General features: G+C 38.1%; 1 protein-coding gene across 1 annotated transcript in view; it reads right to left on the bottom strand.

Annotated features, from left to right (window-relative positions):
• The window catches only part of NRCAM (neuronal cell adhesion molecule), a gene marked incomplete in the record, with an annotated part of 187,587 nt that overhangs the window by 22,874 nt on the left and 142,086 nt on the right, over positions 1-22,627 (bottom strand). Inside the window, 5 exon segments of the mRNA XM_034769450.1 lie at positions 3,844-3,996; positions 5,559-5,684; positions 6,234-6,299; positions 19,324-19,359; positions 20,565-20,741. Coding sequence (XP_034625341.1) covers positions 3,844-3,996; positions 5,559-5,684; positions 6,234-6,299; positions 19,324-19,359; positions 20,565-20,741 — 558 coding nt within the window.

Raw genomic sequence — 22,627 nt, 5'->3', positions numbered from 1 at the left:
TACGAGTAAAAAAGCTTAGAACTGACTCTTGAATATGTCTAATATTCCTGTATTTTACTAATGTAATTTATCATTTAAGTTTAATAACTTACTGTAAAATATGTACATGTCCTGCACATTTACACTTTTTACAAATGTTAAAATTGTTCTGCAACTTACAAGTAAAAAAAGGTTACATTCTAAAAGAAGCAAATACTCTTTGGCTAGCGGAGGCCAATTTCACTGAAACAAGGGAGAAGGTAGGTCATTCAAGACCCCATCATTCAATTAGAACAAAAAATCAGCATTTGAGCACCAGGTAAAGTGGATTCTGCTCTCTTCCAAGCCAAATATTATCAGACAGTCCATCTCAATTGCTATGATTTAACAACCCTTTTTAGCTTCTGAAGGACTAAGTGGCATGTGACTGGGCAGCCCCTCGCAGGGTCTCTCTCTGAGTGAGTTTCCTCTGACTGTCTACCATGACTTTGAAAAGTGACATTCAGAAGAGACATCAATTATAGAGCAGACACTGAGAGCCTTTGTGCAGGATTGGAGCTTTCATTTCCAGTGCATCCCAGAAATCTGTGTGGTTTGGGTGCTGTGCCCACTGCTTCCTATCCTCTGTTATACAGGACGAGTTTTCCTAGTGAACGCAGTGTTTTCCCACTCTCACAAGTGAAAATTGTGGAGCCAGCTGCCCCGAGGACTCCCCTTAAAGGGAGAGGGAACCCTGTAGAGGAGAAGTCAGTTGAGAGAAGAAAAGGAGGGGTGCATCCACCTGCCACCAGCCTGTCTGCTCCCTGCCGCTCCTCACTCATAAAACCCCTGGACTGTGAAGAGCAGTCCAGGAGATTTGGGTCTGCAGGGGTTGGTAGAGACAACAAATCCACAAGGATGGGGAAAGCCCAGGCACAAATTCCCCTCTCTGCACAGATGATGGGAGATTTTTGTCCAGAATTTCTAGATTCCTCTGCTCCATTTCACGTGAGCTCATGTGTCAGGGAGGTTACCCAGAATTTCTATTGAGATCAGTGGCATCTCACATCCAATCTCAGTAGAAACTCTACGTAAAAGTAGTTTATGTCTTAAGATCCACACATGAATCTCCCTTGCTCTGCCTCTGTATGAAAGGGGATCAGCCACCTCCATGGCATAGTCTCCCTCTCCAGATCCTGGATTCCCCAGGATCTGTAGGCAAACTTAGGGTATCTGAAGTTTGGAGGCAGGACCTGCTGCTCATTCCACCAAGAGTGTAAATCCTATTCCCATCAGAAGTTCTGGGGATGAGTTTGCCTGTTTCTTAGTACCTTCCTATTGGTTTTACTGGGGGAGGGTATGATTTGCCCTTCACTTGATTTCTTGATCATTGGATGAGCCTGGTTGGTGTGGGATTGATTTTTGCAGCTTTCACAGCCTTTGGTGGGGCATCTGTATTCTGATTTTTAGAAGCTGAATATTTCTTACAGAATTGATCCCAACACTTCCACTAATACACATGACAAAATAAAACAAACCCATTTCTCTCTTTTTTTATATAAAGTGGAGGTTAAAAACCTAAAACTTAAATATATAGAAATGTCAGGATAATATTTACAAGAAAAAACAAATAGAAGCAGAAAGGTGATCTCGCTCCGAATTATAAATTAACCTATACCAGTAGTTTTCTTTTCTTGTCTACATTTACGTTAGAGCGATTTTGCTTTTTGTAAACATGCGTATATAATAAGGCATTAAAATTTTAGTAGCAAATATTATAGCAAAACACACAAGCACATTTAACATTCAAATGTAGTAAGAAAATAGTATCAAACAAAACAATCCATGCATAAAAACATGCAAGAGAGATGATAAGAGTACAGATGAAAACTTACTTATGCAGCTTCTTGTATTCTTTGACTTATTGTATATCCAATAGGGAGGGGTTTCTAAAGCCCAGTATAACTTTAAAAAATGGAATAAAATTTTCTGTTTACTCTAAACTAATTATCTGCTTCTGGCAGAAAGATATTTACTCCTGATGAACACAGAAGCTGCTAATATGTGAGAAAAAAAACATAACCCACTATACTGGACATACTCAAGAAGAGAAAAATCACACATTATGAAGATGCTCTATAGGAATGCTTGCTAGAACAAACAGACATTTTCTGGTAGAGGCCTCACATACCCAGTCTAGGGTTTTCCTTCCTTGCCAAGGAGTACTCTAAAAGGGTATCTTGCTCTTTTGTCCCCCTTCCCAACGTTTAGCAGCATTAGCCCAGATTTCAGAAAGTGACATAGCTAGATTCTTTTAGAAAGAATTTTGCTGTACAACTCATCTGATGGGGGACTCAAAACAATGCTTTATATTGAACTTTGCCAGGAAGAGAGAACATTGCCCCTAGTGTTCCCAGCCTTGAAAGACTCAAGGAATGGAGCCAAGGTGTTTAACTTACTCACAGATACATACAGGAGTCTTGACTTTTTGATCTACTGAAGTTTTATTGTTAAGCGGAATGTTGACTGGGAAGGTTTTGGACTTCCCCTCCCCCGCCACTTTGAGTGAGTTACAATACAATCTTTGCGCTCTGGTACTTACTGGTTCTGAACACACCTACATATATAATTTTGCATACCCGTTTTCTGATATCACTAGCCTCTTCTGGCTAAAAGGTTACTAATAAAAACCTTTTTACTGAAACTGCAAATGTTTGTGGGGCACTGCTATTTAGCATTATGTTTCAAAAGCTTTCCTATAGCAACATTGTAACACTATGAGCATTAATGTACTATAAACATGAAACAAAAGAAAAACATTATGATTTTAGAAAGTGAACGCTCTTCCAAACTGGCATGTTAATCACTTGCTTTGTTATCTGTGGGATCATTATTTCATATTGCTCAAACTATTTTACATATTAGCAATCTATTTTCTTAAATCATAATGTTTGTGTAGTAGGTGAGACCAAAGTAAGATCTACTAGATAACTGTCCATAGCCCACATTGCTTGGAATGAGCAAGAGTGCCTAGCAAACACAGACCAAACAATAACATTTTATCAAGAACATGCTGATATTGCAACACCATATTCATCATGACATCAATACATTTCCAATAAAAACCTTTCTCTGAGTTAAATGAACAGCCATCATTTATTCTCATATAAAGACACAACTGCTGCAAACTTTCTTGCACTAAAATCTATTATTTTTCTATGGAAAATATGTATGGAACACTTCAAATACTTAAAGCTGTCTTATTAATTATGGTATTTTGTAGTTTAAGTGATATAAACATCATCTGGAAGCCAATATTTGATGGAAAAATAAACATTTATTACTAGAGATCTTCTTATTTATCATTCATCCTACTGGCATATGATATATTCAAGGATTACATGAAATATTTACTTAAATCAGATACCTAGACTCCTGATAACTCATAACAATTTTACATCATGCTTCTGGAAACTAAACTGCTGATATTGAGATTGTTAGTTTTAAAAATAGATATTCTGCTGTGTTACAGTACACCATGTTATTTAAATATTGCACAATAGGTTCTAATTTAATTCAAAGATGAATTAGAAACAATTTCAGCTTAAGTGCACAGAATTCAGAATGAATGTGAACAGTAAGTGTTCTTTCCCATAACATAAATGGTAGGGAAACAAAGTGAACTGAAAGGAGGAAAACATTCATAGTCTACAAAGTAGATAGGCTGGCATGTCTAGAAGTTTACAAAGTAGTTTAGCACTACTGAAGAAAACGATGTCAATATGTTTTAGCTACAATATCTCCCCACTAGCAGCAATTCAATGTTTCAGCACTTGGCATATCACAATTCTGAATGTGAGACAGAATTGGTATGGTGTGCCTCACCTGGACCTGTCTCAAACACATCCTCTGAACTCACAAAACCAGACAGACCCTCAGCACCAACCCGGACTTTATATGACGTTCCTGGTGTTAAACCCTTTAACACAAAGAAGCTCCGAGAACCATTTACAATTTCTTTTTTCCAATCTTCTTTGCCTATAAAAATTTTAGGAAAACAACAAGTTGGAATATTTTAAGTTACTATCTGCTACTCTAAGTTATAGTCAGAACACTTTCTATAGTCAGTTGGCTAAACTTGGATTTGCTGAACAAATAACTGCTTTCTCCAAAAAGAATATAATTTTAGGCAAAATAATGATTGTCAGTACTATACTGCATGCAATATCAAGAAAAACAACTATCTAAATAAGAATGCTTATTTTGTACTTTTGTTCCACTGCATTACAGATAATTATTTTGCATCTATTTAAAGAAATGTGTTTGAATTTTCAAGTATAAATTATATAAAGAAAATATGTATTTACTGAATTTGATAATACTGCTTGCACTTTTAATCGGCATTTACTTTTGTTGAGAAATTCTCTTTAAATGCTGAAGATGATGTGGAAGTTCCTGATTGTTCTGAGTGTTTTTTTCTAAAATCATCTCAAGTGATTCTGTGCAAAGTTCAGAACAAAACTTATACCTTTTCATAAGAAGACTTACAATTACAGTCGAACCTCAGAGTTACAAACACCTCGGGGATGGAGGTTGTTCGTTACTCTGAAATGTTCATAACTCTGAACAAAATGTTATGGTTGTTCTTTCAAAAGTTTACAACTGAACATTGACTTAATATAGCCTTGAAACTTTACTATGCAGAAGAAAAATGCTGCTTTTAACCATCTTAATTTAAATGAAACAAGCACAGAAACAGTTTCCTTAACCTCACAAATCTTTTTTTAAACAATCTCTTTTTTTTTAGCAGTTTAAATTTAACAGAGAACTGTACTGTATTTTTTTTTTTTTTGTTTTGTCTCTGCTGCTGCCTGATTGCGTACCTCTGGTTCTCGATGAGCTGTGTGGTTGACTGGTCAGTTCATAACTCTGGTGTTTGTATCTCTGAGGTTCTACTGTACACTGTCTTTGGCATTTATTCACCATTTAATAAGGACAGTGTACTGGAAGTATCTCCATTTTATCAACTCAGCATCTTAATGTTAATGCATAAAGAGAACTAAATCAAACTGCTCTTACAGAGGATTAGAGCTTTATTTTTGATATTAACTACATGCTAATATGTGGGTAGAAGTTTGCTGTTCCTAATATGCTATTTGGCTGCTGCTATTTTAAGGGATAACTTAACAAGATTTGCTTTTGTTTGATTCTTTTTTATTTTGATATATGTATTTTTGTCACTGTAATTTTCTTAGGACATTTAATAGAACCTCCACAATTTATTTTCACAGCAGGATTGTAATCACTGCATGATAAACAGCTTCAGGCAGTTAAAGGTAGTAATGGTTCTTGTTCACAAGAGTTGATAAAGTAACACAAGGGAACAAAGGCTTATTTTCTAAGCATCATGTATCCTGAAGAGTAGGAATTTTTATTACTATATTAATATGACTCAGTTTGCTAGATCAAATTAAAAGATATTTTTCTAGACATTTAAAAAACTATCAATAAAGCTAGATCCATATATGCCAAATTCAGTTATTCAAATATTTTAAAATATATCTCAGCACTTAGAATAATTAAATGAAATGACTTCTTACTGCCTGCTACACCATATTCAACATAAAAGTTCACATGATCTGGTCCCTCATACTCCCAACTGATATTGGCATAGGTCTCAGCAGCAGATGCAGTAACATTTCTGATCCTTGGATAAACTGGTCGAACTGAATACACAATAGAAAAACAAAGCAAAATATGAAATTGTGGCTCCATGCATATAATAAAATCTATCTTAAGAAACCACTATGCTAATTTGGACCACATATATGGAATGTACGGTTCATACATACTCATTGTTTCCATTATTGAAAATTAGTGACTAAATTACAGCATTAGCACATGCAGTAGTTGAACAGCAGGTAGTCACTACACTATTAAATTAGAAAGAGAACTAAATCTATGAACTCTACTGGCATGGCCTAGACCACTAAAATTGCCAAACACTTTAAAATACCAAATTGCCAAAGCCCTGGAAAATACTATTGTTTAAATCTCTTGAAGTACAATGCAGACAGCTGAAAAGTGAAGAGCATTCTACAGGTCACTCAGTACTGGGAACTGTAGGAGAGGATGTATTGTAATGCATGTACACAATTTCCTTAATTCATGTGGTATTTCACAGACTTTGAAAATTCCTCACTGCAGGCCCTGTATAGAATTTTGCTTTTCAACTATCTCTACTGAATTTATAATGATAAAAAGGATCACAATACCCTTATAGAATGTTAGATGGACAGTATGTATGACAGGGGAGGTTGCAAAAAGGGTTTCTGAGTATCCTTCATCACCAGAGATAGTAGAAAAGAAGAAACATAAAAAGAGTAAAAACAGTTTTACATAGGAAAAGAATGTTTAAACAACACAGCAGACAACAGAATCTTACCTGTTAAGTGAACCAACACATGCATACTCTAAGTTCATGCAGGTTTCTTTATAAATAATTTTACTTGATAAAATATGAAAAAGACAGGGTAATGTAAATTACTCTGAAAGCAAGCCAGATTACAGATGTGCTAAACCCTAACATTTATAGAAGAGCATTTCTCAAATAATCTTAATTAACATTTCAGACTTTTATTTTAAATACTCTATTGACAATTTAGCCATCAATAGTAACTCTCCCCCACCAAAAAAGCAATTAACTATTTTTAGATTCTAGTTAATGTGTCTTAATTCTAATCCATTCTTGAAAAGCAAGTAATCAGTATGCAGACACTAACATCAAGGGAAAAAAACAAGAGCCATATAATTTTATTTTCTGGTTCTGGAAAACTGAATGAGGTAGGACAATCCTCTTGAGACTCTTTGGGAGATATTATCCTTTTCTCTCTCTAATTTCTATGATTTAGGAGGTGGAGACCTACATTTTCCAATTTATTTTGGATAGCACAATTTTTGGTGTCCAGCCTCAAAATACCTAGAGACTTGATTTTTGAAGCACTTAGCATCCACAACTCCAACTGACTTCAGTGGAAGCTGCAGTGCTGAGCACCTCAGAAAATCAAGCCCTTCATGTTTTAAGTTGGTAACCCTAAAATTGAGGTATCCAAAATAAGTGGACACCTTTGAAACTGTAGGTTACAGCATCCAGGCTGTTAATTCAGACCTTAGTCAAAAACAGAAATTCAGCTAGTTAACTATAGTAAATCTGGACCCAGTCGAAAGTGGATGTTTTTTTTTCTGTTTTTGAACAATATAAAGTGGGTGGCTAAACAAAAAAGAGAAACAGAGGCCCAAAACTTCAAAAGCTCACTATTGCATGAAAATGATTGTACTACTTGAAAAAAACAGCAAGAACCACATATTTGTGTACCCACTACCAAAATGTTCTGGTGTGAAGGGTAGAAATCAATATTTTGCATACTCAAGAAAGATTCATTGGAAAGAATTATAGATTTTATGGAATTACCTTATAAACACTGCCAAAAAGACATTCCCTTCAACACGTGGTGCTTTCCCTGGATGAGGAGAAGGCATTTGACTACAATGAGTGGGACCAGTTTCTTGTGGATCCTTAAATAGCTATATTTTGGCTTACTTCTTTTAAATAAATATATTTACTTTATAGTTCTTCAATTGGGCTATTCATAAATAGAAACTGGTTTCAGTATTCTTGTTTGCTCAATGCTATTAAGTAAATAGGTTCTTTTTCACAACATATATCATCCTGAAATCCATCTAAATAGAAATCCAGACCAATGCATTCACTAAGTGGTTTTCCTTCAGAGATCAATGCATGAAATTGTTTTTCTGTGCAGATATTCTGCTATTGTAGTATTATTTGTCACTGAGGTTTCCACTTCTAGTAAAAAGGCACTTTCTCTCTCTCAGATATAATACCAAGAATACTTCTCAAAGGCCAACAAAGTACCACAGGTGAAATCCTAGCTCAAGTAAAGTCAATAGAAAAACTCCCATTGACTTCAGTGGGGCCAGGATTTCACCCCTCATGTGGAACCAGACAGACTAATACTCTACAAATTAGATTCACAAATAGGAGAGTACTCAATCCTTGCCAAATTAATATTATTACATTGTAAATGAAAATATGTCTGAAATTTGTTTTGCCAACAGGCCACAGGATCTTCATGGTGCAATTCGCAGGTGCTATCACACATTTTTTAAAATCCTGCCAAGTTTATTCTTTTCCCATGTTCGTAACTCTGTTAACTCAGAGGATCCAATATTTATGGATTTGCTTTCAACATCTTGAAGAGTAATGCAATTAATTCAAAATGTGCTGCAGATATGAATATTTTTTTAAAATTGGCTAATATTAAAGACGTGTGTGAAAATTTCATTTTAAGTTTTCTCTCTTAGTTTGTGAAATTAATTCTCCAAATTAAATCTAAAGAGAAAATCCCTCATTCCAGCAATACACTTATGAGGAATATGTTTGTCGGTGATTTGTTCAGAGTGAAAAATAATAGTGAAACTGATTAGAAAATGTTACCATCCTTTAAGGCACAGAACACTTACATTATTATTTTCTCTGAAAAGATATTAATATTTTTAAAGCTCATTATTGAAAATACAGGATCACATGTAGCACACTGGCATTCCACACCCAACCCTGCAGCAAAGTCCTGTTCATCTGACTTGTGCACATAATCCCAGGAAAACATGATCTGAGGTCCAGTCTTTAATATATATTTAAGCACTCCTTCCGCCCCCACCCACCAAAATAATTAAAAACCAAACAGAATAAAAAAGCAACTCCCCTTTGTTTCACTCTCTCACGCAGTTTCATTGTAAGGTTTCAATTACACCCTAAAACTATATCTCTTATTTTCCAGTGTCATAGATTCATAGATTCTAGGACTGTCTGCAGAAGTCAGTGTGGTTCTTAATGGCTGGCCAATCTGAGTTTAATTTAGTCGATTAAAAAGTATCATCCATATCTTCTTGCTGTTTCTTTGTTTGTTCTTTGTTTACTGGGCTAATATTTTTACCCTTCTATGTCCTTTCCACATCTTAGTATCTCCAAAAAACACAAGAAGCTATTATTACAGATCCTTGTTTGCATCATAAAAGTATACAAAGGAATAAGAAAGAGCTGACAACACAGGATTCCTAACTGAAATTCACATCTTACACCTATTCATAAACGGACAAAAATTACTTCCAGTAAACCAAGACTATACATTTATTCAGTTCAGAGCAGAAGTAGCACCTGCAGTATCTCCTGAAATATCACTTTAGTATAACACTTAATTCACTATGTGAAATAAATACCTGAATAGCTACTGCAAGAACTTATAATTAGCTGCTGCACCATAACTCTGCAATAACAGATGAACTAATTTAGGACTTGATCCAATGACCACTGAAGTCAATGGAAAGAATCCCATTGACTTCCATGGGTATCAAGTCAGGCTGTTAAACAGATGGCACCATTTTTAAATTAGAGGGGCTTGAAATCTGAAATACCCATTTCATACAGTACTTCTAGCTGCAAGTGGAGAGAGAAAATTACATACAAACTCCTTTGGGATCATTCTTTCTGTAAATCTCTCAAAGATGTACAAAGTAACTAAATGATAAAAAAATATTTTTACAGTAATTAGAACAGTGGTTTAAAATAGTCTTTTTCTTTAAGCCACTCTTTTGGCAAGATCCTTTTAATCATAAAAGTATTGAAGAGATAGAAAGATTCTTGTGATAAAAGATGAGCCAATCCCCCTACTTCCCAATGCAGGAGAGTTCCTTGCAATTCATTTACAGCTGTTAAATCCAGTCTAGTGAGGGGTTTACTCTCATTTTCTCTTAAGATTATTCCACAGCCTAATCATTTCCATGAAAGGAAATTTTTTCTGATATTTATATTACTGTTTTATTTTCTTTATTTCACCCAACTATTTCTAGTTAAATCCTTCAGCACGCTATCAAACCACATCATTACTCTCCTTCCTCCCATACTTCTTGTTTCCTCATTAACGTTTTGGTCGACTTTGATCATGCCTTCCCCAATCATCTCTCAGCCAAACTATATTGTATATATTACATCCCAAACCAAACCCTGGCCCAAAAAATCTACATTAAAAAAAGGAATTTAGATTTCAAAATCAAGTACTCAAAAGTTAGCAAATGCCAGATTTATAGTTGCCTGGGGAAAACCATTTTTAATTACATGATCACATACTATCATGATGTATATAAGTAAAGGCATTAAGCTGCAGTCCTGACTCCTCCATACCCACTTTGAGGTAGCTAGAGCATATAATGAGCATATAGTGAACTAATACTGAGCAGTCTTCGAACTTGGGAGAATGCAGCGACTGGGATTATGCCTGGCCCTGGCAGGCAGAATTCAAGATACATAATGGTACTTACTCATTTGCGCACTCAAACAGGGGTCAGCCACAATCTGGTCCTTAGTATTTGTTTAATTCATATACTGGGATAAAAGACTTATAGGATGGCAATTGTCAGCAGGGCCACCCAGAGGATTCAGGGGGCCTGGGGCAAAGCAATTTTGGGGGCCCCTTCCATAAAAAAAGTTGCAATACCATAGAATACTATATTCTCGTGGGGGCCCCTAAGGGGCCCGGGGCAAACTGCCCCACTTATCCTCCCTCCTCCACTGGGCGGCCCTGATTGTCAGGATGGCACTCTTTGGCGGGGGGTGCGGGTAAATTGGTACCTCTTGTTTTCCCTGCAATATTCTGGTCTCTCCAAAGTTGTCAATGATTTTTTAAAAATAAGTGTCAAAGGAACAGTAAGTTTTTTCATAGGTTTTAAGGCCAGAAGTGTTGATTATGGTCAACTACTTTGACTTCCTGCATATGCAGGCCACAGAATTTCACCCAATAAACCCTTGATCAAGTTTTATAACTTGTGGCTGAACTAGACCATGTCTTTTAGAGATTTATAATCTTGATTTAAAGACTCCAAATGATAAAGAATCTACTATATCTCTTGGCAGACTATGCCAATCGCTAATTACATTCCTTGTTAAAAATTTGCATCTTACTCCCTTTTTGAACTTCTCCAACTTCAGTTGAGAGCTTTTGATCTAATTAGACTGCTAGAACTGCTAGATTAAAGACCCTCTGGCATCGGTAAATTCTCCTTGTATATGTAATTGTAGACAATGGCTCTGTTCTTCAATCTCTTTGTACTTTAGGTTCAACATCAACCCCACTGTCTGATTTATGTTCAAATTCTCAACATATCCTCTCATCTGATTCTTGGTTAGTTATTTTTATAGGGTCTTCCTTACTTACTAATTGTTCAGATTTCTTTTCTAGGTTTTTCTTACTGAAGACAGTACTTTGAATAAAGAGTTCAGTTACACAGCATCATTAATTTTATACCTGTCCTTTTTTAATTAATTGACATATTTTCCATAAGTTTTAGAAAAATTGGGGAGATTTGTTTGTTTTTTAAAGTCTGTCTCATGCACCATGTTCTTATGCTGTATGATACTGCATGTTACATAATACAATACGATTTCTGCAGCCTGAGGTGATGAAAGCCAGGAGTCTGTGTGGTTGAACACCCAGAGCCTGTCATAAATCTATCCAAATTCTTGCTTTCTGGGTCAGCACACCTCTAATGGCAATTAACCTTTGGCTCTGAAAACAGAGGTTTCTCAGCACTCATCACGAATGCATAAAAATCAATTGGCAGGAGCTCTGAAACTGTACCGGTGCCAACTGGTTAAAAAAAAAAAAAAAGCTTAGTACTGTTCTGAAGAAATGCCTATTCAGTAAGAAAAAGTAAATGTGCATTAAATTCTGTGCCCCTGCAACTATACAATAGTGCTGTACAAGCAGTAATTTGATAGTACATTCGCTCCACAAAGAAGAAACTAGATTACTATGAAGCGAACCAGTTTACACAGGCTGATTGATTATTGTTCAGCTACCTCCAACAAATTAATCTCTGTTAACCACTCTGTAGCAGTGATATGATGCTAAAATATAGCTGGCATCAAATCAGTGACCATGGCTCCAATCCTGCAATGGAAAGCACTGTCTGGAGCCCCACTAGTTTCAATGGAACTCTCTTGGGTACAAACATTCTCCTGCCTGGATCTAATTGTAGGATCAGAGGACCAGGACCTAACTAATCATAATCTCTTTTTAAAATCGATGACAACCCCTGTTTTTAATTAATCTGTATAGCCATGTATAACCTTCCAGGCATTCACTAACACTGTTCCTCTAGATAATTAAGCTAAGCTACACATAGCTACACAATCGGTAAGATGAGGAATGAGATACAACAAAGTTCTAAAACTGAGGCGGATATTTTTTTCATTATTTATTTCAACTGAATAGCTAATTAAATTCCCTCAGTAATGATCCAATCATGTGACAAACTCACCATCAAACATGACTTTATATGGATCCTGAAATCCCTAAGTCCTGCAATAGTACACTACTACTCCATGAAGAAAGTGGTGGGTTGAGAAGGAAACATACATCTCTAGACTTCTGTACAGTGAAATTATGTTGAATATATCTATACAACTGCATCATACTATTTCTGTGTATTGCCCTGTTGATAAGACCTGCCTTTTATGAAGCACTATTGAAAAATTATAGGTAGATGAGGAATAGCCTCAAGAATATAAAACAAGAAAATACAACAGGTAGCAGATTCTGCCATGAATTGACAGGGCAAACAAAGAATTGTTTAAAAATGAATTTTTGTTAAAAGACAGCTATTGCACAATGAAACTAAAGAGTGCATTGCTTTTTTAGAATTAGGAGATGCAAGTATTAAGCTACTCTCATGTTATGTGAGTTGCTGAGATGATAGTCTACTAGTAGAGTGCCGCAGGAAAGTCACCTTCCTGTTACACATCTAACTAGTTTCATATGAAATTTGTCTGATTTCTGAACCATGAAAAGTTACAGCAAGGAAGCAATGATTGTATGCTATTACCAAGAAGTCATTACTATCTTCTCTAGTCTACTCTCCCAATTATTATGAGTATTCAAGGGGGATTTGAGTAAGGAGAAGGAAGTGGCCTTGTTGACCAGCTCCTGATGGGTGTTCAAGACGTAGGGACTGGATGGAGGAAAGCATGGAGACATTTCATAAGAAAGTGGACACACGGTGCATTAAATCTGGCCTCATTGATGGAACCGGTGGACAGGGAGTAATACAAAAAGATACTATGACAGAATTATGTAGAGCCTTGAAGGCAAGGACAAGAAGCTTGCATTTGGTATAGCAAAGGAGGGGGAGCCCCCTGAAGGGACTGAAAGAGGGAGCAGGAAACATGATCTTAGCTGCAGCATTTTATATGGAATAAAGGAGGTAGACTACAATGGTGTCAGGGAAGCCAAAGAGAAGGAGGATGCTACAATAATCAAGACAGGAGATGGTAAGCGTCTGAATACAGAGTTTTAGCTGAAGGAAATACAAAGTAGTTAAGGCATAACTAATTTTACAAGCCAAACTGTCTGACAAAACAGTCATTCTTTTATGGTTTCACAAGCTCCTGTAAAGGCAACTGTACTCCACATGTGAGCTAAGGGCTCTTGAATGGCTTTTTTTCTGGGCTGGACTGGTGCTCTTCTCTGTACACTAAATACCTCCTGATTTGGGGTCTGAGGCGAAAACAACTAGCAAGAGCAAGTCATATTGGAGAAAAGGCTGAGTGTGCAGGAAATCTATCTTAAATACTTATCCTAGTACCTGAGCACTGCACAATTTTTAGTGTATTGTCTCCTCATAAGAATCCTCTCAGATACCAATAGCTCCATTTTTTTTCAAATGGGGAACTGAGGCACAGAGAAACTAAGTGTCTTGCCAAGTGTCAGGCAGGAAGCCTGTGGGAAAGCAGGGAATCATACTTGGGTCTCCTGAAGCAAGTGCCCTAACAACAGGACCATCCTTAATAAGTGGTCTCATCTCCTCCTGCAAGCACAAATTTGCTGATGTTTCTACTGAGATAACCAACAGTCTAGCTGAAACTAGGAGACAGGAATGCTGCTGAGAATGATTTTTAGTCCACAGCAAACAGCTACATATTGTATATGCAAGTGATACAATTAAAAAGGGATAGTTTCAAACTCAGTGCCCACCTTATCTTTTTGCAACAACGAAAGTAATATTTTTAATGATTATCATCATATGGGATTAATACAGAGAATAAGATACTATCCTAATGTATTTGGTTGATTAGAAATGTTAGTTATTTTAGCGCTAATGGTGCTGAAGATTAGGCAAATAATTGTGCCTCTCAGTGAGTGCATCCCATATGCTCTGGTGGTATTTATCTTGCTGGTTCCACAAATCTCATTCTCTCTCCCTTCCTTAATGACCTATTTATAAGACCTGATGATAGAAGGTGCTAGGTGGGACTGAAGTCAAGTCATTACAATGATGTATTTCCGGTTGCTTCAATAATGTATATGCATCCAGCTTCTTAGTCAATAATCTTCTCTTTTATTTCAGTAGCCTCAAGTCCAGCCAGTTGATTGATGCAAAAGAAGCATCAATACACATTTATGTAGTTATCTACCTTCTAAGTGCCAATATTTGATGTGGTAAATGTGTTTTATATATGCAGTTTTTAGATTCATGCATTTTAACCAGCTGTTGCTAAAAAAAATCACCTTTATAAGGAGCTGCATATTCTGAGTAAACAGAAGTGATGGAGAAGGTCAAACAGAACAGGGTTAGGAAAGTATCAGGAGGTAGCCGTGTCAGTCTGTATCCACAAAAACAATAAGGAGTCTGGTGGCACCTTCCATGCATCTGAAGAAGTGAGGTTTTTTACCCACAAAAGCTTATGCCCAAATAAATCTGTTAGTCTTTAAGGTACCACTGGACTTCTTGTTGTTTTTTAGGGTTAGGAAAGACAAAGATCATGTAAGTTTAAATTGGAAAGTAAACAGAATGTGACAGGGTCATTTATCCAGTTAAGTGAAGACTGTGTTTCCCTCTTCAGTGACCTGGGCAGGTTTGGGGAAAGGCAGATTTGCATGACAAAGGGGGTGTTGAATCTCCTGCATCTCCCTTGTTTTGTTTGATTTTTGTTTAAGGATTCTTGAGAGTGGAAATATTGAAGGAAACGGGAGCTCAATTCTTTATGCTCTGCCAAGGCCCCAGGGATTTTCCTACTTGATGTAATAGTCTAGCCAGCCCTGAGAATCTGTTTATGGGGGTTCATATGTACAGGATATTAAGTCTGAACAATTCTTTTTCCCTTTTACTTTCTCTAAATTGCTGCAATATTCTGTCTTTCTAACTTCTCACAGTAGGGCGAAGAACCATCTCTTCCCCCAACCCTTCTTTTTTCTTTTTCCTATTTAAAATATCTATTTTACATTACGTGAAAATTGCAGAGAAATTACTTCTCTTCGTTTTGATTTAAAAAATTCTGGGATGCCTGAAGCAGTTATCTTCCCCTGACAAGCACTACCATTCAGATCTGACCAATCCAGCTAGAGGTAATTTAAAGAATCTCAAGTTTAGCAATCAACAGCTAAGAGAAACTGAGAAAACAAGGATACTATGGTTGTTAAAAAGATTAGAAACAGTAGTATACAGTCCATTTCAGAGTTCACTTCCACTTGGAGAGACAGTAAGAGAAGTATTGGCTCAGAAGGTAGAAGATTTATTTTGAGACTATGGTAAAAATTGTGAGGAATAGTAAAGATCCATAGTTTATTATAGCTTTGCTTGATCCTGTATTTTAAGGTGTGGTTTTACTCTGTGAATATGGCATCATGGGACTTATCTCATTGACTTGCACCACACATGTGCTTGTCTTCAGGGGGTCAAGTAGGAAAAACAAAGAATAGTTGTACTCTTCCAAGCTCTGCTCGGCAAATAAGCTCCACCCACTTGAGATGAGAAAATGAGATGGTGTTTTCAAAAGACTGTGCAGATGCTGAAAACTGGATCACATGCTCTACTGGGCTTTTGGGGCTTGGCTCTCCATCAGTGGGGTTCAATGCATTGCTGGGCTTCTTGGGGTTAGCTCCTCCTTGATGGGAGGAAAAAAACAAGTGTTGCTGTCTCAGCTGTGGAAACCATGTTGACATATCAATTATCATTATTACTATCTGAGTTACCTCCCATTGAGATGAAAGAGGAAGCTCACATTTCACAGCTGTCATTTCAGGTTGTCTGAGAACTTACTTGGATGTCTTGGCTTTTGTTACATTTGATTCATGTTTTCAAAGTTTTCTTTGAAATCATAAGAACTAGAGACTTTTTTTTAAGTAAGGTTGAAATTAGACCCTCAGTTATACATGTGGAATCTTATTTTTCTTCTGTGGGTTTGTTCGGTTGGAACTCATTGGGACTTAGTTTATGATGACCAAGAAGAACAAGAATCCAATTTCCTTGATCCCAGCTGTGTTGACCTTTCAGTGATAAATGGAGTAAAAAAGCACTAAAAAGAAACTGCTGTTAAAGTAACAGAAACACATCTGTTGTAAGAAGATACCATTTTTATAAATCCGATTTCAAAGTATAAACACTTTAAATTAAATTTGTCTGAGTCACCTGATACTGGATTAGAATTGAAGTACATTCTTCACTGACTGATATCATTAAACATATCTGACTGCTTTAGATATATTTTCCACTGGACAATGTTTTTATATTGTCAAATGTATAAAAATGTTTGATAGGATACCGCACACATAGGTATTTATTTATGATTCTGATAATCTACTTACTTTTCCTTAGGAAACAGGGATGTTTCATCAGGATTAATTATGTCTTCACAGTAAACTGTATAGTTAAATCACTCAAATGCATAGACATCTTTACAACTCATAACTACATTAAAATGTTTAGAGCTGCGTATTGAAAATCCACATAATGGGCTCTGCTCTTATCTACTGTCTCAACTGCTTCCCTTTTCCAAAGCTATTACAAGAACTATACGTGTGAAAATGCATAGAATAGGAAGGTATTATCTTCAAGAACTCTGCACAAAGGCAATTCTGTGTCTGACAAAGGGACCAGCTACCTCACAAAGGAATAAATAGCGCTGAATCTAAAGCCAAAGATGAACATGTGCCTCAAGCAGTAGATCAACTATTGAAGGAAATAGCCCTGAGTGCTCAGTCATAAGATTTGTGAGACTGAGAAAGAGAAGAAAAAGGAGACAAAGAAAATTGTTGCCTATATGTTCAACCTGATACCTCCTCTATGCCCTCTTTCTGTGAAGAGACATATAGCAGAAGAGAAATTCACCTAAGGTGCTGTCAGTAATCTAACTCCTATCCATATTTAATTTGTAAGTGAAGGAAAGTTGACCAAATGGATAACAGTGACCATGGTTCAGAACAAGGGTTACTCCTGAGGGCATTCTGCGCCAAAAAATAAAAATTCTGTGCGTAATATTTTAAAATTCTGCCAATTTTATTTGTCAAATAAATGTGGAGGCTCCAACATGGCATTGGGGAGCACAGGCCACTGGCTCCATAGAGGTGGGAGATCACTATGGAGCTCCTCTCCCTTCCCTCCCCCCCAAGACGTGGACTCAACAGTGAGGCTGCACCCAAGCCTGACACAGCGCAAGGACCAGGCCAGTTCCAGAAACACCCCAGGGCACTGTCCCTCTATGTGGGCTGGCAGGCTCAGCAAGGCAGGATCCAAGTGTGGAGGGCTTTAGTGGGGGGAATGCAGGTGTGGGTTGAAAGGGTTCTGTGTGGGGCAATCTAGGTGTGGGCAGATCAGTGGTGGATTTGGGTGCAGGGGGGATCTGGATGCACAGGGGATTGTTGGGGGGCTCTGGGTGCAACTGTAATCGGACTCTGCAGAGGTGTCCAGGTGATTGTGGTTGGGTCTTGGTGTTGGGGGGGATAGAGCTCAGCAAAGGGGTCTGGGTGTTGGGGGCTCAGTGGGGGAGGTCTAGATTCTGAGGGAGTGGGGGATCCAGGTGCAGTTGCTTGGGGCTTGGTAGTGTGAGGATCTAGGTGTGGGTGACTCATCGGAGTAGTCTAGGTACAGGGGAGGTGGGGCTCATGGAGGGGGGGGGTTCTGAGTGTGGGGGTGGGGAGGCTCGGCAGGAGGGTCTGGGTATGAGGGGGTCTGGATGCACAGGGGTTGGGCAGCTTGGGAAGCAGCTCCCTGTACCAGGATCCCTCCCCCTGCAGCTGAGGAGTGTTGCATGCAGGAACTGGGGTAGGGTGGGGGAGTTTGCAGAGCTTCCTGCTACCAGGGGAGAAATCTGGGGGTGCTGTGCTGGGGAAGAGGAAGTCCCGTCCTCCCAAGCCCAGCCGGAACCAGCAGCTGAGCCTGGCACAGGGTAGGGGCCATCAGCTGGGTCTTCCCCAGTCCCGCCTCCTGCCGCACAGTGATTTCTCTCTCCGCCGGCTTCCCTGGGCACCCAGAACATACTGCTGGGGAGAGTCGCATGACAACTCTTGTGATTTTCCTTTGCTTCCCAGTCAGAAAGTCATTTTTCTGCGGGGAAGCAAAAAAATCGGTAGGGGGCATAAATGCTGCGCATGCACAGTGGTGCAGAATTCCCCCAGGAGTAAAGGATGTTCCTCTTCCCAGATAACATATACTTGGCAGCATAGGTGCTGGAACAATTTTTATAGTGGAGATGCTGAAAGCCATTGAACCAAACTGTAAACCCTGTATCTGATGGAACTTCATAACTTCAAAACAGGGGGTGCAAGAGCATCCCCGGCACCCCTAGTTTGTGCACCTATGCTTGGCAGAGTCCTTTCAATATCAGTTGTTGGGTACATCTACACAGCAAGCAGCACTGAGTCCCAGAGCCCAGGCTGAGAGACTCAGGCTTGCGTAAAAATAGCTGTGTAGGTGCTTGGGCTGGAGTTCAGGCTCTGAAGCTTAGGCAGAGGGTTGGGGCTTGGTTCCAGCCCTCCACAAATGAAAACACAGCTTTTTTTAGCACTGTAGCATGAGCCCCACAAGCCTGAGTCTGTCGATCTGGGCTCAGAGACTGACTGCTGTGGGCTGTACAGACGTACCTATAAAGGCTAACCTGTATAAGGTAGATGAGCTTGTGTGAAAGAATGCCTGTTTACCCCATACTGGTAAGAGGGTAGTACTGCGCCTAGACCCTGAATGTACAGGAGAGTGCTATACAACTTCATAATGCAGAGAAAGAATTAGAGTTTGCTGAAGTAAAGCTAACAAATTCCTCTGGAACTTTGTAGAAAAATATGTAGGGCGCATCTTTATCAGCAAAGCAGCCTATTAAATAAACAGCTCCCCCAATATCAAGTAATAGTTAATACAACAAAATATAGGCCAGTGTTTTCTCTCCTTACCAGCAGAAATTTCCCCATTTATAACACTGCAAAAATCCACACACTTACAAAATCATGCAGAGTTTTATTTTACCTTTGCCTGCACCTACAGCAGGAGGGAGAATACCAGCTTTAATGGGGGAAAATAAAAATAGGACACTATATAATTAGATACAACACCAGAGGGAACATATATATATAAATATAAATTGTCATAAAAGCATGCTCTAAGTGAAATATATTAGATCAAGGGAGTAAGAAATTAAATACATACTTATGTTGAACATTGATTGATTATTCTAAAGTTAATATACATGCATTTATTAATCTCTACTGTTCATGCTTGTTAACATTCACTTTTTTAAAAAAGTTACATTTTATGATATAACAAGAATACACCTATTAGATCTACTGGGTTTCATACCAACCAGTTCCAACAAACAATAATCTTACCAAGTATGAAACAAGTAAATCTAAAGCTTGCAATAAAACAGAATTTAATATTAGAGGTGTGCAAAATTATCAAAGGCCGAATCACAAAATTTCCACAGTGATTTTAATTATTTAAATTGAATTTCCATAATATTTTAAAGGATAGCACTCCCAACAGAAGAATTTTGTCCCAGATCCTAAATCTAAAATGCCTAAAACAACGTAAGCTTGTAAAGCAATACTCTTAGTCCTAAATTAACATGTGGCTGTCCCAGACTTTTCAACTGGTGACCATATCCTGGACTGGTCTTGGTCCTAGCTGTGGTACTACATTTACAGTACACCCATGTTCCTACTAGGCCCATGAGAAAACATTTAGACTATGTATAAGTTATTGTGATTTAGAGATTTGTATCGTTTTAGACTTTATAGATTTTCTATTACCCAAACCGTAACAGGCAGCATTTCATGACTTTATCACTGGACGAAGGATAATAACCAGAACATTGTACCTGTGACCAGAAGCAGTCATGGAAGCAGAATAATATAGATATAGTATAGATGACTGGGAAAGGCACTTAAGAGTATGTAAAGTTGGATAAAACTTTGAAAGGCACGGCCTAGCCCTGAAAAGCAAGTAGCTTAGGTCTTGTAAAGAAAGTGATATACGGAGGTGGCTTTTTACACCAATTTTTTTAAGCATCAGTTGTGGTAGAAAATTTTTGCACATCTTTTCTTTAAAATCTGTTCTAAATAGTTTATATTAGTGCACACTAAACTAGGTATTCGCTAGATAATTTTTAATAAAGAGTGCTTCAACAAGGAAAAAGTACTAACATTTTTAATAAAACAGGTAGGATTCTTTAAACTTAAATGGACTTTCTTTATACATACCCATCTTACCTTCATCCATAATTGTTACTGCTTCCTCAGTTATTTGATTTCCAGCTCCAACTGATGTTTGTGCATAAAAGTAAAACTTGTATCGTGTGCTGTAATTTAAATTACTTAATATCAAGCTGGTCTCGTTTGCAGGAATTCTGATCTCTACCAAGGGGCCTAATTCATGAGTGCTGTTAACTGTCATTGTGAGAAAAGCATAAAGAGTTAGATGGTTTATCTTTGAATATCTAATTAGGAACACAATCTATATTACAGTTGTGTTAATTAAAACATTTTATACCAGGTACTGCCTTTCTTTTCAAATTTCTCTACAGTGCTGTTCATTTTCTGATTCCAGAAATGATAAATACTGTAACTTCTGCTATCTGACTTGATAAATCAGCTACATGCTGGATAGAGGCTAGGCTTGTGTGGCTGTGTAGGGGGCATAAGGTGCAGTTTACTCACTCCTGAGAATGTCAGGGAGACAGGGAGATATTTTTACCAGTAAAAAGACTAAGGGCAACATTTCCAAAAGCACCTAAGTGACTTAGGAGCCTAAGCCCCATTTTGAAAAATGACTTTTTGACAGATTTTCAAAGGTATTTAAGGGCCTAAGGATGAAGATAGTTCTCTAGTGGGATTTTCAAAAGTGTATACATAGGTTAGGTACCTAAATGCCTTTGAATAATCTGACGTTCAGGCACTTAGGAGTGTAAGTCACTTTGAAAGTCGCTTATGAAACTGGGACACCTGTGTCATTTTTGAAAATGGGACTTATGTGCTTTTGAAAAATTTATCCTAAAAAACTGCTAAAACCTAATGAATATGCTAAACTACCTACCTAAGAATAAAACACACTAAATGTTGGGACAAAAATAGTCAAATGATTGCTAACTGGTGCCAAGCTATTGCAGCAGTTGAACAGAAATTGAGGCAGCTGGGAGTTTTTTATGTGGGAGGCACTTATGGCTCCAAATGGTTCTAGGTGCATAGCCGGAGACAAGTGCATCCCAAGGGCCGGGCTGAGTGAGAAGCCATCTTGGAGATGAATTAAAATTAAGATACTTTCTGATATCAGTAGATGATTACGTGATTAAAGGTCCTCATTACTGTCATTACTGTACAGTACTGTACTGTCATACAACACACATTTGTAATCACACACACACACACACACACACACACACACACTCCACAGTCAAATGAACCCCATATGCAGTGAATAAAACATTCCAAATAGGACAAGCATCATGTTGCCACTAGGTTTTTTTTTATATTCACAGTGTTGACTTGAACATTCATAAACTGTAAATATATGCAAATATGTGCATATTATATATGGTCCAACAGGTTTTTTATTTTTTGGCAAAATGATCCATGCTTCCTTTCAAAATATAATAAAAAGGTATGTATGTGCAATTATCAACTAAACAATAAAAAAACCACTCAGATGAACCTGCAGCTAGAGCCCCTCAATACAGACATCTTTTCATATTACACCAGCTATGCAGGATTAGGCGTAGGCAGTTGTTCTAGGAGATACCAGCAAAGAAAACTCCAGCTCTACATGAAGGAGTGTTTGTGATGCAGCAGGTGGAAGTCTTCCCTTCACATTGATAATGAATTAAATACACCTTCGGCCACCTGGAGTACTCAGCCAGTAGGAAGGATGGGGTGCACAAGGTGTTTGAGATGGCCACGTGGGCTGCCCTGCAGACCAAGCGCGGGCACAAAAAGAACTTATGCCAGTTGCTGTAACCCCCACCACCTCTCGCCAGGCCCTCCTTCTGATCTCCATGCTTGGGAGGTAGAGGGGTCAGGGCCCCTCCATCATAGTCTCACAGCTCCAACGGTAGAACTGACCATCTTCTCTGGCTGCCAGCGTCTCTTGCAGCCATGTGGGGTGATCCGTGGCACAATCCCAGCCATGGGGGCCCCCAGTCTCCCTCCACTGACAGTTCACAAGGGGGGCAGGACACCACTGCCTCCCAGCGGCACTGCCTCAGCCAGGAGCGGCGCCAGGGTTTTTGCCGCCCTAGGCGGCAGCGCTCCTCCTCTGAGCATTCAGCGGTGGGGGTCCT

This window comes from Trachemys scripta, chromosome 1 (assembly GCF_013100865.1).
Source record: "Trachemys scripta elegans isolate TJP31775 chromosome 1, CAS_Tse_1.0, whole genome shotgun sequence".
NCBI classification, from domain to species: domain Eukaryota; kingdom Metazoa; phylum Chordata; order Testudines; family Emydidae; genus Trachemys; species Trachemys scripta.
Note: the sequence above shows the minus strand (reverse complement) of the source record. Positions and strands in the feature narration are given on the sequence as shown.